Raw genomic sequence first — 17294 nt, forward strand, 5'->3', positions numbered from 1 at the left:
CTTAGTTACTTTTCTCTCCTTGCTGAGAGAAAATACCAAATGCCCAAAAATAAAGAAGGAAAGATTTATTTAGCTCACAGTTCATGGAGGTTTCAGTTCATATCCACTGGCTCCAAGGCAGGGTAGCACATAGCATGATGGCAGAAAACAACAAAAGCAACAAGTGCAAAAGGGAGGAGCAAGCCTCTTTCCCTCCCTTATCTTGTATGCAGGCTACCTACCTTAGGGTGGGTGCAGCATTCACACTGCCAATCCCAGCACTAGGCAGTGAACCAATCACAAACTCTAGGTTTAGCTGCCTCCAAAAAGGCACCCTACCTATGCCCCCCTCCACTGCATGAGGCTTTGAGGGGACATCCAGACACAAATCATAGCAGTAATAATAAAAAGCAACCCCATTAAATTTGAGGTCAAGATAGGGATGTTACCTGCATTACTGTTTATTAATGCACTGAATAAAGAAATATAAATGAGATATAAGATTTAAAGATATAGTTATTTGCTGATAGTATGATTCCACTCCCATAACCTGGAAAAGAAAACGAAAAAAATCTCAAAGTACTTGAGATATGGAAGGTGGTTGATTATAAGTTCAACTTGAAAAAATAACTTGTCATTTCCCCCCTTCCCCCCATGCCCATTGGAGCTGAGCTGAACCTCACCTCAGGAATACCAGTGAGCTTCCTCCACCCTTCCCCCGTGAGTGTGGGAGGCAGGCAGAGTCCCAGACACCTTTAGGGGCCTGGCAGACCACTTCGTGCCCCTCTGCCCATGTTGGACTGAGCTGAACCTTGGACAATTTCAGCAACTCCAGAGAGCCAATTCTGCCCCTGCCACACCAGGTTGGGAACCACGTGGAGCCCCAGACAACCTCAGGGCCTCACTCTCTGCGCCCCCCCAACCTCGACCAAGATTATACACCACGACCAAGTGGGATTCATATCAGGAATGCAAGGATAGTTCAATATGTGGAAATCAGTTAATGTAATACACCATGTCAATAGAGCCAAGGACAAAAATCACATGATCATCTCAGTTGATGTGGAAAAAGCCTTTGATAAAGTCCAACACTCATTCATGATGAAAACCATAAAGAAAATAGGAATAGATGGCCTTTTCTGCAAGCTGATCAAAGCAATCTATGATAAACCAACAGCTAACATCATACTAAATGGTGAAAAATTGATAGCTTTCACTTTAAAATCAGGAACAAGACAAGAATGTCCACTGTCACCACACTCCTGTTCAATATAGTTCTGGAAATATTAACCAGAGCAATTAGACAAGAGAGAGAAGTAAGAGGAATAAGGATAGGAAAGGAAGAAGGGAAATTATTATTTTCAGATGGCATGATACTTTACATGGAAGACCTCAAAAACTCTACCAAAAGACTCCTAGAATTAATAAACAAATTCAGTAGTGTTGCTGAATATGTCAACACTTAAAAGCAATAGCATTCCTATACATATACAACAAACAGAGAGGGAAATTAGTGAAACCACACCTTTCATAATAGCATCTAAAAAAATGAGATACTTAGGAATCAACCTAAGAAAGGAAGTAAAAGATCTATATAGTGAAAATAATAGTACTCTGAAAAAGGAGATGGAAGAGGATTTCAGAAAATGGAAAGATATTCCTTGCTCGTGGATAGGAAGAACCAACATTGTAAAACTGGCCATACTCCCAAAATTGTTGTACAGATTCAGTGCTGTCCCAATTAAGATAACAGCATACCTCACAGATCTAGAGAAAACATTCCTAAAATTCATCTGGAACTAGAACAGACCTAGAATAGCAAAGGCAATAATGGCAAGTCAGGAGGCACCACAATCCCTGACTTAAAGTTATACTACAAAGCCACTGTGATAAAATCAGCATGGTACTTGCAAAAAAAGAGACCTGAAGATCAGTGGAACAGATTTTAGAAGAAGCAGACCCAACTCCAGACATACTCAGCCACCTTATCTTTGACCAAGGGGCCAATGTGTTCACTGGACGAAAGATAGCCTCTTTAATAATAGTGCTGGAAAAATTGGCTCTTCACTTGCCAGAGACTAAAACTAGACCCTTGTCTATCACCATGCACTAAATTAAAGTCAAAATGGATCAAAGATCTAAATATCAAAACAGAAACACTGAAGCTACTGGAAGAGAAAGTAGGTAAAAATCTCAAAGACATAGAAGTAGGCAGAGAGTTCATGAACAAAAACAAAACGGCACAGGAAATACTTCAAAGAATGAGCAAGTGGGATCTTATTGAAAAGTTTTTGCATATCAAAGAAATCAACAACAAAGTAAAGGGAAAACTCGTAAATTGGGAAAAATTTCTGCCAACTGCCTCTCAGACAAAGGACTTCTTTCTGGAACATACAAAGAATAAAAAGAAAAAAAAAAAAACGAGGCTTCCAAACTTCAAAGACCCGATCCATAAATGAGCATCTGAGATGAACAAGCACTTCTCAGATGAAAAAATACTAATGGTGAATAAATACATGAAAAAATGTTCAACATCATTAGTCATTTAACAAATGCAAATTGAAACAACACTGAGATTCCATCTCACCCCAGAAAGAAAGGCTGTCATTTCAAAATCAGCCAGTGACAAATTCAGGAGAGGCTGTGGGGAAAAAGGAACACTTCTACACTTGTGGTGGGAGTGTAGTTTGGTGAGACCACTGTGGAAATCAGTTTGGAGATTCCTCACAAAACTAGGATTAGAAGTCTCACTTAGACTCAGAAGGTCCACGAACTGCTCTCACCAGGTTCACGGGTGGGCCCTCTCTGTGCACACCCAGCACAGAGTGAGGTAGTGGACTGGGAGCTCCACGAGCTGTGGCACTGTGGCTCGTTGCCTGTGCCCTGACGTCCTGGAGGTCACAGACATGGGCAGTCTGTGAGCACTTCTGGTACAGACCGAATCTGGCCCCTCTGCATGTTCTGAACTGACTGGGGACACAGATTCAGGTGAGCTGTGACCCGCTGACAGAAGGGTTTCCAGCCAAGCACAGCAGAGAAAGCTAGGTACTTACCATCTACTTCCTGGAGGCAGAGTGGCTAACCCAGGACCCAGTTGCCATTCCAGTCTGAGTCTCCGCCCTCGGTGTGCCCGGAGTGGATTGGAGTTCCTTACTCAGAAGGCCCGCGAACTACTCTCACGGGGGTTTGTGTGTGCAGAGTGAGGTACTGAACCGGGGGTGCCGGGAGCTGTGGCACTGCGGCTCATGTTTGGGTTTTGCCTGTGCCCCAACCTTGTGAGGGTCACAGACACGGACAGTGAGTGATGTTGGTGCAGCCCGTGTCTAACTCCTGTGCTGACTGGAGACTCAGAATCAGGTGATCCACAAATTGTTGACCCTGCAGTTTTGTCTGGGTTTGCCTGTACCCTGAACTGTCTGGGGACACTGGTCCACTGGTCCGAGATTGAGCCACCAGTGCAACCCAGTCCTGGGTCATACATGTGCCCCGAACTACAAGGGATCACTGGTTCAGACAGATTGCCATCCACTGGCAACACAGTCCACATCTGAGACTGGGAGAACTAGATACACTTCACCATCTCCTGAAAAACTCCAGAATAAGCAGTGCATCTCAGCAGACACTGAGGGGCAAGCCTGACCACCAGGAAAACTAGGGATAGTAGCAGCCTTTGCTGAGCTGCCAGGGAAGAGGGAGACTGAGCTTTCTGCATCCAGTATCAAACATGACAAGACGAAGGACTAAAACACAATCTCAGAACTCTACCCCACTCAGAACAAGTCCAGGAGACATCGACATAGGAGAACTTGGTAAACACACACCTGAAATTACTGAAATGATTGCAATGGAAGGGAACAAACAACTTCATCAGGCCATAGAAGAGATCAGATCAGAAATAGTCTGTCAGGCAGAAAATGAAATGACAATAATAATGAAAGAACTGCTCAGGACATCTGAAGAAGAAACATATAAGAAAATAGAAGAACATAGGCAGTAGACAGAAATGTTAAATGAAAAATATAGAGATGATTTAGAACACATGAAGCAGATTCAAAGAGACTTCCAGGAAATCAAAGCTTCCATTGAAAGCTGCAAAATCTGCTTGAATGAAGCCGAAGATAGAATTTCAGATTTTGAAGACAGCATGGCAGCTAGAAAACATGAAAGAAAGGATCTGTTAAAATCAACAAGGATCAAGGAAAAATCAATTCAACAGCTGCAAGATGAGGCAAATGTATAACTGATAGGAATCAATGAAACAGCAGGAGGCAATACAAATGACATAAAAAGAATATTTGCAGAAATAATAACAGAAAATTTCCCAAGTATGGAAACAGAACATGATACACAAATCATTGAGGCATATAGAACTCCCAACTAACCATAACCAAAATAAAACTACACCGAGACATATAATAGTCAAGATCCCAGATCTCCAGCAAAAGAACAGAATGTTAAAACCTGCTGGAGAAAAGAAAAAGATTACCTATAAAGGAAAGCCCATCACAATCACGGCAGACTTCTCAACACAAACCATCCAATTGAGAAGAGCTTGGAGCAAAGTATTACAGGTCCTGACAGAAAACACCTTCCAACCAAGACCGATGTACCCAGCCAAACTATCCTTCAAATTCAGTGTAGAAATAAAACATTTCCACGACAAGGAACAACTGAAGAACTTCATGAATGCCAAACCATCATTGCAAAGAGTACTAAAAGATACTCTAGACAGCGAAAAAAAATGACCGCAATTTCCAGAACAAAAAAAGAAAGGAACCGTCAAGAAGAGCAAGCAATTAAACAGGTAGGAAAAGTAGGAAACCAACAGCAAGTAAATAATACGACAAAGATAAGCCAACACATATCAATTATAACCATAAATGTAACTGACCTCAGTTCACCAGTCAAAGAAACAGACTGGCAAAGTAGATTAAGAAACAAAATCCAACAATATGCTGTATACAGAAAACAGATTTTCCTCAAAAGGAAATCCATAAACTGAAAGTCAAAGGATGGAAAACAATCCTCCATGCAACAGGAACCCAGAAAAAAGCAGGCGTAGCTGTTATGTTTGCAAACAATGTAACCGTCAAACCGACAACAATAAAAAGAGATAAGGTCACAGCATACTTGTTAGGGGAAAACTGCAAGAGGACAAGATAACAATCATAAACATTATATACACCAAATATTGGAGCATCAAACTATATAAGACAAATCTTAACAGACATGACAACCCATATGTTTAATAACAGTATTGTAATAGGGGACCTCAACACCCATTTAACACAAAGAGATAGGTCAACTGGACAAAAAATTCAAAGATATAACAGATCTGAATGAAATCTGTGAACAAATGAACTTAGTAGATGTGTACAGTGTTCCACCCCACAACATCAGAATACACATTTTTCTCAGCTGCACATGGGACTTTCTCTAAAATAGACCACATCCTAGCCCATAGAACATACATACCGAAATGCAAAAGAATTGAAATCCCATGCATATTATCTGACCACAGTGCAATGAAATTGGAAATTAATGACAAAAGGAACTCCAAAAACTCCATAAACACTTGGAAATTAAACAACCTCCTGAATAATCAGTGGGTCACAGAAGAGATTAAAAAATACCTGTAAAACAAATGAAAATATAAATACAACTTACCAGAATCTGTGGGATGCAATGAAAGCAGTCCTCAGAGAGATATTTATATTTATTCCTGACAAATAAGGAAAACAGAAAGAGAACAAATAAATAGCCTAATTCTGCACCTCAAACATTTAGAAAAAGAAGAACAAGCCAAGCCCAAAGCCCAAAGAAGAGAGGAGATTATAAAGACTAGGGCAGAAATTAATGCAATTGAGACCAAAAAAAAAAAAAAAACCTCCAAAAAATAAATGAATCAAAGAGTAAATGAATCAAAGGTTCTTTGAGAGAATAAATAAAATTGATAAACCCCTCACCAACCTTATCAAAAAAGGAATGAAAGAACACAAATTCATGCAATAAAGAATGAAAAGGATGAAATTACTATAGATTCTACAGAAATCCAGAAGATCATCAATACCTACTTTGAAAATCTTTACTACCATAGGATAGCAAATTCAGAAGAAATGGACAGGGGCTGGGGATTTAGCTCAGTGGCAAAAGCGCCTGCCTGGCAAGCGCAAGGTCGTGAGTTCGGTTCCCGGTACCGGAAAAAAACAAAAAAAAAAAAAAAACAGAAGAAATGGACAGATTCCTAGATATGTACGAATTATCAAGGTTGAGTCAAGAAGATATCAAATTCCTGAACAACCCAGTATCAATTAATGAGATTGAAAATGTGATTAAAAACCTACCGACAAAGAAAAGCCCAGGCCCTGATGGATTCACAACAGAATTTTACAAGAAATTCAGAGATTTAATACCAGCCCTCCTCAAACTCTTCAATGAAATTGAAAAGGAAGCAATCCTCCCTTACTCAGTTCTGGAGGCAAATATCATACTGATAACCAAAACCAAGAGAAACATCAACCAGGAGAGAGAACTACAGACCAATCTCCCTAATGAATATAGATGCAAAGATACTCAGTAAGATACTAGCAAAGAGAATGCAGCAAATCATCAAGAAAATCATACACCACGACCAAGTCGGGATCATTCCAGGAATGTAGGATGGTTGAGTATTCCCAAATCAATTAATGTTATACACCATATCAATAGAGCCAAAGACAAAACCCATATGATCATCTCAATAGATGCAGAAGAAGTTTCTGACAAAGTCCAACATGTATTTGTGATAAGAACTCTACACAAAATTGGAATACCTCAACCTGATCAAAGCCTTCTATGACAAACCAACAGCCAACATCATACTAAATAGACAAAAATTGAAAGCTTTTATTTTAAAATCAGGAACAAGACAGGTATGGGTGCTGTCACCACTCCTGTTCAACATAGTCCTGGAAGCATTAGCCAGAGCAGTTAGACAAGAGAGAGAAATAAAAGGAATAAGGATAGGAAAGGAAGAAGTAAAAGTATCACTATTTGCAGATGACATGATAGTTTACATGGAAGACCCCAAAAATTCCACAAGAAGACTCCTTGAATTAATCGACAAGCTCAGCAGCGTAGCTGGATACAAAGTCAATACCCAAAAATCAATAGCATTCATATACACAAATAACAAACAGACTGAGAGAGAAATTAATAAAACCATACCTTTCACAGTAGCATCCAAGAAATTGAAATATTTAGAAATCAATCTAACAAAAGAAGGAAAAGATCTATTCAGTGAAAACTACAGTACTTTGAAAGAAGAGATCAAGAGGATCTCAACAAATGGAAGACTATTCCTTGTTCATGGATAGGAAGAACCAACATTGTGAAAATGGCCATACTGCCAAAATTGTTGTACAGATTCAATGCAATTCCCATTAAACTATCATCAGCATACCTCACAGATGTAGAGAAAACCTTCCTTAAATTCATCTGGAACCTGAAGAGACCCAAAATAGCAAAAGCAATCCTGGGCAATAAGGACAAGTCAGGTGGAATCACAATCCCTGACCTGAAATTATACTACAAAGGCACTGTAATAAAATCAACATGGTACTGGCTAAAAAGCAGACCTGAGGATCAATGGGACACAGACACAACCACAAACACACTCAGCCACCTAATCTTTGACAAAGGGGCCAACCAAGCTTATTGGAAGTATGATACTCTCTTTAATAAATGGTGCTGGAAAAATTGGCTTGCCACCTGCAAAAGACTGAAAATAGACCCAAGTCTATCCCCATGCACCAAACTCAAGTCAAAATGGATCATAGATCTCAATATTAAAACAGAAACAGTAAACATATTGGAAGAGAAAGTAGGAGAAAACCTTGAAAACATAGGGGTGGGTAGAGAGTTCACGAACAAAAACCAAACTGCACGTTAAATAATTCAAAAAATCAACACATAGGATGTCATCCTACTGAAAAGTTTCTGCACATCTAAAGAAATCACCAGCAGAGTAAAAAGAAAACCCACAAATTGGGAAAAAAGTTTAGCTGACTCTCCCTCGGACAAAGATCTTCTATCTAGAACATAGAAAGAATTAAAAAATGTCAGCCCTCCCAAATTCAAAGATCCATTCCAAAAATGGGCAGCTGAAATGAACACACACTTCTCAGATAAAGAAATAAACATGGCAAATAAATACATGAGAAAATGTTCAACATCACTAGTCTTTCGAGAAATGCAAATTAAAACAACATCGAGATTTTATCCCACCCCAGTAAGAGTGGCTAACATTAAGAAATCAACCAATAATAAATGCTGGCAAGGCTGTAGAGAAATAGGAACTCTCCTCCACTGGTGGGAATGCAGACTGGTGAAACCACTGTTTAAATCAGTTTGGAGATTCCTTAGCAAACTAGGTCTAGAGGTCCTATTAAACTCAGCTATTCCCCTTCTGGGTATTTTCTCAGAAGATCTGAAAATAGCGTATCACAGCAACATATGTGTACCCATGTTCATAGCAGTGCAATATATAATTGCTAAACTGTGGAAGCAACCCAAATGTCCATCCACTGAGGAGTGTATAAAAAATTGTAGTACTTTTATATAATGGAATATTACTCAGTTATAAAGAAGGATAAACTCAAGGCTTTTATAGGTAAATGGTCACAACTAGAGACCATTCTCATAAGTGAAGTAAATCAGACCTGCATGTGTAAGCATTGTATTGTCTCAGTAGTGTAAGACCTGAAAGAGCGAGTAAAAACTAGGAGGTGTGATAGACATTGCAAAACGAAAGGAAAATGCTCAAAAGTAAAGGGTAACTGAGGTGTGGGAAAAGAGAAGGGAAAGTAGGGGAAATTATGTAAATGTGTGTATACAGGATAGCTAACATAGTTGAACTACTGTCATCTATTGCTGTACAGAAAGGAACAGTTAGTGATTACTTGTTTGGTCAATTTTGAATTAAAAACAGCATACCACAGTGATAAATGTGCACCTATGTTTATAACAGCACAATTTATAATAGCTAAATCTTCAGAACAACCCAGATGTCCATCAACTGAGGATTGGATAAAAGAGAATGTGGTATTTTTATACAATGGAGTATTACTCAGCTATTAAAAATTTTATACAATGGAGCATTATTCGGCTATTTGAAAAAGATAAATTTGAGGCTTTTATAGGTAAATGGATGCAACTAGAGACCATACCCATAAGTGAAATATATAGGATCTACATGTGTAAACATCGTATTGTCTCCCTAGTGTAAGAACATGAAAGAATAAATAAAGCCCAAAATGTACAATAGATAACATGAAAGGGAAAGAAATTGCTTAAAGGAAGGAATGACTGGGATGAGGGAGAACAGAAAAAGAAATAACTAAGGCTATATATAGAGAGATAGATACATAGATAGATAGATAGGTAGATAGATAGATAGATATTGATATAGATAGATGTCTGGGGTAACTGCCCTGCTGATGTCTGGTGGTTTATTGAAAGGAACAGTTAATGCTTAAAATTTTTTTTTAATACTTGGACCAGTTTTCCATGTTTATATCTGGTAATCTGAGCAACTGATGTGAAGACAACAATAATTCACCTTTGGTGAATTCCTACCATCCTGTGTAATGAAACTCTGTATTGTCTCTAATATATTTTTTAAATTATTGTTTTCTTATTTTCTTTAATGGTTTGATCAATCTTCCCTTCTTACACATGGTAATCTGAGCAACTTTGTTGAAGATAGCAATGTGTAATATAACAACCTCTGTTAATTCCAATCATTTGGTTTGAAAACCCATATCATTTTTAATGTTCTTGCTTTGTTTTGTCTGTATTTTACTATTTTTTTTACTAGTCTCTTTAAAATTAAAAAAATAACTGCAGTTACACTATTATACATTAGCAGTAATCAAGTAGTCAATGTAATAGAAAAAAGTTTATTTCACAGAAGTAACAAAAACCCAAGACATGAAAAAAATACAAATGTGCAAAACCTAGAAAGTTCAAATTTTCTTAGTGGTAGTAAAATGCCAGTTTCTAAGCAAATAAGTTTACTAATTAAATCTCAATCTAAGATGTTTCATAGAACCTTTATAGATTTACCCTAACATTTATAGAAAAATGTATGCAATTAACCAAGAAATTATAAAAATAAAACAAGAAAGGAGAAGGGCATGCCATGGTAAAATTGAGTAAACAGTAAAACTATAGTAACACAGAAAAAGGCTTTTAAGGTCATAGGATGTCTCAGGCACAGTTCTTGTTGCTGAGACAGAATAGCTGAAGGAGAGGTTTCTTCTGGCTGACAGTCTGTACAGGTTTCAGTCCATAAAGTTCTGTCTCCAGAGCAGGATGGCATGGTGAAAGAGTCTGTTGCAGAAAAGTGGCTCACCTCATCGGAGTGAGAGTGAAGGGAGAGAAGAAGAGAGTGAAGGGAGGAGTAGAGAAGGGAGGCACACCCTTCCAGGTGATGACCTGATCACCCACCTCTTCTAACCAAACTTCGTCTCCTAAGAGCAAGTAAGCTATATTGTTTCCATCATTCAGTCACCTCCCAAAAGTCCCACCTACGAGTACATGAAACATCTAGATATAAACCATAAAAGAAATAGACGGAGGGGTTAATGACAGAGGATAGGCTCCAAGAGTAGCTCTGTGCTTATATGGGAATATGGTATATCGTAGAGATCATTCGTAAATGATAAGCTCTTTAGGATAAACAGTGTTGGAATAACTGACTATTAATATGGAAGTGCTACAAATTATATTGAAGCAGACATGTAAAAGCACCAGCAGCCAATCTATTAGAATACTAACATTTAAAATTATTGCTAAAAAAAATTACACAAAAACTGATAAAATTCATATATAAACAGTTTCACATTAGCATTTAAAAAAAATAATACATTAGCTGGGTGTGTGGCATATGCCTGTAATCCCAGCACTTGGTAGGCTGAGGCAGGAGGATCGTTGTGAGTTCGAGGCCAGCCTGGGCTACAAAGTGAGCTCAAGGCCAGCCTGAACTGCATAGCGAGACCCTGTCTCAAAAAGACAAAAACAAAACAAAACAGTACATTTATTTCAGTAGGAAATACTGTAAAGTATCTAGGAATAATTCTTCTAATCAAGACTTCCCTGGAGATAATTCTAAAGAAGTTACTATTTTAATTAAAAAGTTACTCAAATAGATAAATTTATTTTCAATAAAGAAAATTATTGGAAAGCTGAATAAATAGAGAGATGTACTTTTCTCATCAGTAGCAAGATTCAGTGGTATAAAGTTATCAGTTTTCCCTTTAATTTTCAGATTATGATTCCAGTTGCAATCCTAGCAAAGTATTTGTTTATGAAGATTGTGAAAAACTGATGCTAAAAAAAAAACAAACTGATCGTAAAAATTGTCAAGGACCATAAATAATTTAGATGATTTGCAAAATAATTTAATTGGAGAGTCTTGCTATACTCAGATATATGGAACAAAGCCCAGCACAGGGCACGTGCCTCTAATCCCAGTATTCTAGGAGTACTGAAGGAAGATTCCAAGTTTGAATCCAGCATGGGCAACTTAGCAAGACTTTACTCAAAAGGTCTGGGGGTTATACTTCAGTGGGAATCCTCAGTACCTAAAAAGAGATTAAAAAGATACATAAAACTGTAGTAGTTAAGATGGGATCATTAACATAGGAATATATAGATATGCTAGTATTAAAGGTGAGCACAGAAACGGGCCAGGTGTATAAGTGAATGGATTCATTCAATGGCAAAAGTGTTATCAGTGGAGGAAAAGACAGATTAGTCAATTTATTGGGTGAACTGGCCATTTATTTTGGAAAAATACTTAGTCATTAATAAAGCTGTATTCCAGATGAAGTAAAAATCAAATTTTTATAACACTCTTTAAAAACTTAGATTATGTAGGAGATAACTATAGTCAAGGAGAAGCTTTCTTAAAATAAAGAGCAGAAAGTAAAAACTTTAAAGAAAAACAAAAGAATAATTAGGAAACAAATTAGAAAAATACCAACAAGAATTTTGTTGCAAAGCTGGCATGGTGGCACATGCCTGTAATCTGAGCAGTCGGGAGGCTGAGGCGGGTGGATTGCTGTGAGTTCGAGGCCAGCCTGAACTACACAGCGAGACCCTGTCTCAAAAAAAAAAAAAGTGTTGCAAACACCTAAGTGCATACATACATACATATGTACACATACATACACCACAAATCACCAAGAGAAACCTAACATTCAGTGGAAAAACAGGTAACATTGAAAGCAAATGAATATAGACAATTCATAGAAGAGGAAATTAAAATGGTCGATAAACATGAAATATTCTCATGATCAATGATGTAAACAGAGTTCTCAGTACATAGAAGTACAAATGCTTGATACTAGTTTAACAGTATGAAGTGTTAAATAGGTGTGAGACAGTGGAGTGTGAGTGGGTATGTAAATCAGAAATCAAAATGCATTTATCTTGTGCCCCAGCAGTTCTTTTTTTGGAGAAACACTGAATATATGTTGTGTGTACAAGGAAAACAGGATGCCCATTGTTGCATTGTATATAATAGGTGAAATTCCAGAATAACCTAAATAGCTATCAACAGATAGGTAGAAAACAAGTAGTAGACTTGGAGGCAATTAAAAGCAAATAATTGGGGCTGGGGATTTAGCTCAGCGGCACAGCACCTGCCTGGCAAGTGCAAGGTTATGAGTTCAATTCCCAGTACCGGAAAAAAACAAAAAAAAAAAAAAAATAAGCAAACAAACAAAAAAGCAAATAATCGAATCTATATGAGTTGTAATGGATAGACCTCAAAACTATGATACTGTGAAAAAAATAACATAGAATGATATGTATATTAAAATCAGGTATTTCTGTGCCAAACCCTCAGTTCAGTCTTTAACACCAAAGGGAAAAAATGCCAGATACTTTCTATTCACGCACATACTAACATATATTAGGAAAAGAAGACAGTGTTGTGTAGCAAGGAGTTGTCAAGGGGTAGTTTGGTTTCACCTATAACATTCTAATTATTCTTAAAGGAAAAAATTAAAGGAATATACATACAAATATTACTGATAAAATTATAAAAGTAAAGTACTAGAAGTGAACATAGTACACTGCTAAGAGTGGTTCATTATGGGTGATTGTTTCTGTATTGTACATTTATGTGTGCTCTTCCCTAGTTCTCCCATGAAGCTAAGAAATACTCTTTTCCCATTTCTGAACAGTTTGTCCTAAAGCCATAAAGTAGTATAGAACAAATTAGACATTTATGTCAAAGGGAGGGTACCCACAGGACATTGGAACCTGAGGACAGTGAAATGCAAAAGGGAGCGTGCTGTATGGCTATTGTAGGGCATCAGGGCTGGGGATGTCGCTCAGCAGCATAACACCTGCCTGGCAAGCGCAAGGCCCTGCGTTCAATTCCCAGTACCAAAAAAAGAAAATAGTGGAGAAAAAAAAAAAGGCCCCCTCCAAAAAGCCCCATATTGTAGGGCATCAGCCTGAGCTGGTGAAGACCATGTGAGATATTGAAGCCTGATGAATTAAGGGCATGTATAAAGAGGGTTAACCTGATGTGGCAAGTGGAAATCCAGATTAGTTTGTAGAGGTAGCCTGGTGTGTAGATTCAGAGCCTGGGAAAAAGGTATCCATTTGGAGAGGAGCAAGATGGCCCACTATAGGATGTCAGAACCTTAGATAGTTTGGGAGAGTAACATGGATGAGGGAAGATCCATTGTGGGAAACTGAGTGTGAGTAGGTTGCATAGAGTGTCCTGCACAGGGATGGCTTGATGGGGGATGTCGAAGGTGAATGAGTTCTCTGAGATGGGCTGAAAAATTGGTTAGGGTGTTAGTTTGGTTATAATAAGGTACTAATGAAATAAATACACTAGGGATAATGGAAACAAGGTTTTTCACTGTAAGAAGAGTTCACATATGGAAATGGAGGTATTGATGTGAACTCATGGGTTTCAAAATGTAAATATAGATATTTCCCCTAGATCTACCCACTAACATAGCTCAGAACCAGGAACATCTCAGGAACTGTGAACAAACCTAGGGTTTGATAATTGTGTTCAGAACACCACTGTTTACTGAAATTGAGAAATGGTATTCAGTGGTGGAGTAGGGAAAGTAGAAGGTGGCCCTGGGAACATTTAGTGTCAGAAAGGAAGAGGATACTTTTAAGAGTGATGAGGACATAGCAAAAAGGTACAGAAATCAGCCTGAGGGAGCAAACCCTGGCCATGTTTAGCACATATTGACTATCAGAATAATTAGACAGTAGTAATAGATTATGACCATTAAATATCATTGGGAAACATGGGTCTGAACTGATATAAATAGATAACTAAATCTGAAGTTTGATGAGGCACATATTGTTGACATAGTTTCACAGCACTTACTCACAAAATACTTCATTAATGTGGAAGGAAAATAGTAACTGTCGTGGAGAATACCAACAAACCTCATTTTAATCAAGTGATTAAAAGTATGAGATAAATTACAGTCATGTACTGTCTTTTTAGGGTTCATTGACAAGAACATGACATCTCTTTTTTTTAGAATGAAAGATGTATAACCTGAATCTAGTTTTGAGTTGAACACAGTCTGATCAGATAGATCCAAGTAAAGGGAATTCTGTGAAATAACTGGCATGTTAACCTTCTAAAGTATCTAGTTCATGAACTTCATTCAAGTAAAGGCTGAGAAACTCTTTTCGGCCTGAATGAAACTACAGATTCAGACAACTGTACTGTACTTCACACTACTAACTGCAGTGTATAATTCTGAGCTAAATTCATTTTCCACAGAGGACAGTCATTCACTATGGGGACAAAGTAAAGGCACGTGAGTGGTATTATTGGGTATCAGGTCAACAGTTTATCCTCAGGTGGCTGAAGAAATAGACTGCTCTCTGTTGATGTACCGTCTGTAAGTTTAGTCCTACCCCATAGATCACATATGTTCACTAATACCAGCTTCTAAAATGTTCTCCATTCATGTGTCTTAGAATTATTTTCATTGTCATGTCTTCAAATTCACTGACCTTTTATTATACAGATTTTAATCTTCTGTGAACTTCATGTGATTTTTTTCTCATTTTGGATATTATACTTTGCAGCTTTAAAAGTTTCAATTTTGAAGTTTTCTTTCCCCTCTCCATAATGTTCACTTTTTTTTCATTAAACCCTTGAGTATGTTTATATCGACTGAATTACATTATTCCCCCCTCTTGCTCTCTCCTCCTCTTCCTGCATCCCTCCCAGTGGTAAGAATGAATGTAGGGCCTCAGACATGCTAGACAAATGCTCTGCCACTGAGCTGCATACCTAACGCTGTAATAGCTGTTTGAAGTCGTTATTTTCATTTTCTCCTTCATTTTGGAGTCTGTCTTACTATTTCTATTTTCATTTCTGCTTATGGATCTCATTTTTTGTTTTGTTTTGTAATTACTATTTTATCCTGGATATTTAGACCCTAAGTTTGTTGAATGCTTGGGTCTTGGATCTTTTAAGAGTGGTACATTTTGCTTTGGTAAATGAGTTGCTTGTGATCAGTTTGGTAGTATCAAAGCTGTTTCCTGTGTTTTGTTGGGGAGGTTCCTGAATAGTGTTTATATACCCACTAGTTAGTCCTGATTCTCAGATAGGACTCTTGTGAGCTTTCTACTGACTGCTTTAAATGTTCATAAAGTTCTCGCTTTTCCTATTTGAGCTTAGTTTGGTTGGTTATTTTCTTGCATAGTATCACAAACATTTTCATTGTAGGTGGTTGAACTGATCTAAGGTTGGGGATTGATAGTGGTTTTTGGCTGACAAAAGGAAGAAGATATGGGAGTGCTGGTAGGAGAATAGCAGAAGTAAAGTGGTGATTCTCAATGTAATGTGAATGTTCTTTCTGGATTCGATAGGGTCTTATTTCTAACTACATATTTGTCTAGAGAAGAAACTGAAGGCATTAGGAGTGCAGTGAACTGTGAAAAAAGGGGATGGTTCTAAGGAATATGTCCCAGCAACTGCTTAGGTTCCTGCTTTCTGATTTTCTGGCCTTCACCGTTATGCAGGGTGTCTTGTTTGTATCTGCCATTTCACTGGACAGTATCTTTCTCCAACTTGGCCTTTTTGTCCTCATGAGCAGTTAGCTTTCATACATGCTTGTGTTCTGGCTTCAACCTTCTGTCCCCAGGCCACCATTTTTACTTGAATTTCACATTCTTAACCATAGTTTGACTATTTTTCTATATCAATTTCTATACCCTCACAATTATTTAACCCTTTCATTGAATCTACAAAATTTGTCCCAAATAAGAGTACTGACCTGTGTTACCCACTTCATTTTTTAATTTTCTCTGGGACAAATACAATCCCCATTGCTGAGCAAGGATAAATGACACTGTGTTACTAGTCTTTGTTTTAAGTGCTAGATTTAAGAGTATTTATTAGATTATTAGCCCATATTTCAATTTCTTGGTTATTTAGGGGCTTAGAAATATATATTCAAAGGACGTAAGAAGGTTTTCATTTCAGGAATGTGGAGAGAAAAAGTGAGACTGAAGGGCAGCATCTGACAGGTTTCAAATTCATTTTGCCAGTTTAGCAATATCAAAATATCAATATCAAAATGCATTGATACTAATTAGAAGCACAGAATACATATCAAAGGATATGAATAGGAATGATGCCTTTTGTATCATCAGTTAATATACACAGTTTTTAAAGAAAAACTATTATACTAGTTTTAGTCATGTTTCAATGTAATTTTAAAGTATTTTTCAAATTTCTTACAGTAATCCCAAATCGGAGAATCAGAGAGTAAATAAAAAAGTCAACAATGATGCTTCACTTAGAATTCACAATCTATCCATTTTGGTGAGACAGATAAAATTTTATTACCAGGTAAGTGGTCCTTTTTAAAAATCTGGTATTTTAATGACGTTATATATTTACATTGTTACGTTATGTAGTATCACTCATGTAACAAACATCGTATTTTAGGTCCTGGTCTGTTTACTCGAGATTCTGCAAATGCTTCATAACTGTCTACTGTTAAAAGTGATGACTGCATTTTATATATTTTTAAAATCATTTCTGAGTTTCCTGAGAACTTGTTCAGTGCAACATTTTCTTAACCTATTATAATTATGCTTTTGAAGAGTGTTCTTTTTATTGACTTAAAAACTTGGAGTGTTTTAAATGTGAGTCTTCTTGTTACTGCTGAAACAAGGTCTGATTAGACCATTCAGTGCAGGCCTGAATTCAGTCCCTCTGCCGCAGTCTTCTCCCACAGAGGGTGTACACATGTGCC

The 17294-nt window shown here is 37.5% G+C and overlaps 1 protein-coding gene across 7 annotated transcripts in view; it reads left to right on the forward strand.

Annotated features, from left to right (window-relative positions):
• The window catches only part of Ccdc88a (coiled-coil domain containing 88A), a gene marked incomplete at its 5' end in the record, with an annotated part of 153553 nt that overhangs the window by 24227 nt on the left and 112032 nt on the right, over positions 1-17294 (forward strand). For all 7 annotated transcript variants that reach the window (XR_001234162.1, XM_005385778.2, XM_013514612.1 and 4 more), the window contains 1 exon segment: positions 16777-16885. Coding sequence is in view for 6 of the 7 variants with exons in the window: in XM_005385778.2 (XP_005385835.1) it covers positions 16777-16885 (109 nt within the window).

Source organism: Chinchilla lanigera, unplaced genomic scaffold, assembly GCF_000276665.1.
Source record: "Chinchilla lanigera isolate Chin_1 unplaced genomic scaffold, ChiLan1.0 scaffold00023, whole genome shotgun sequence".
Lineage (NCBI taxonomy): Eukaryota > Metazoa > Chordata > Mammalia > Rodentia > Chinchillidae > Chinchilla > Chinchilla lanigera.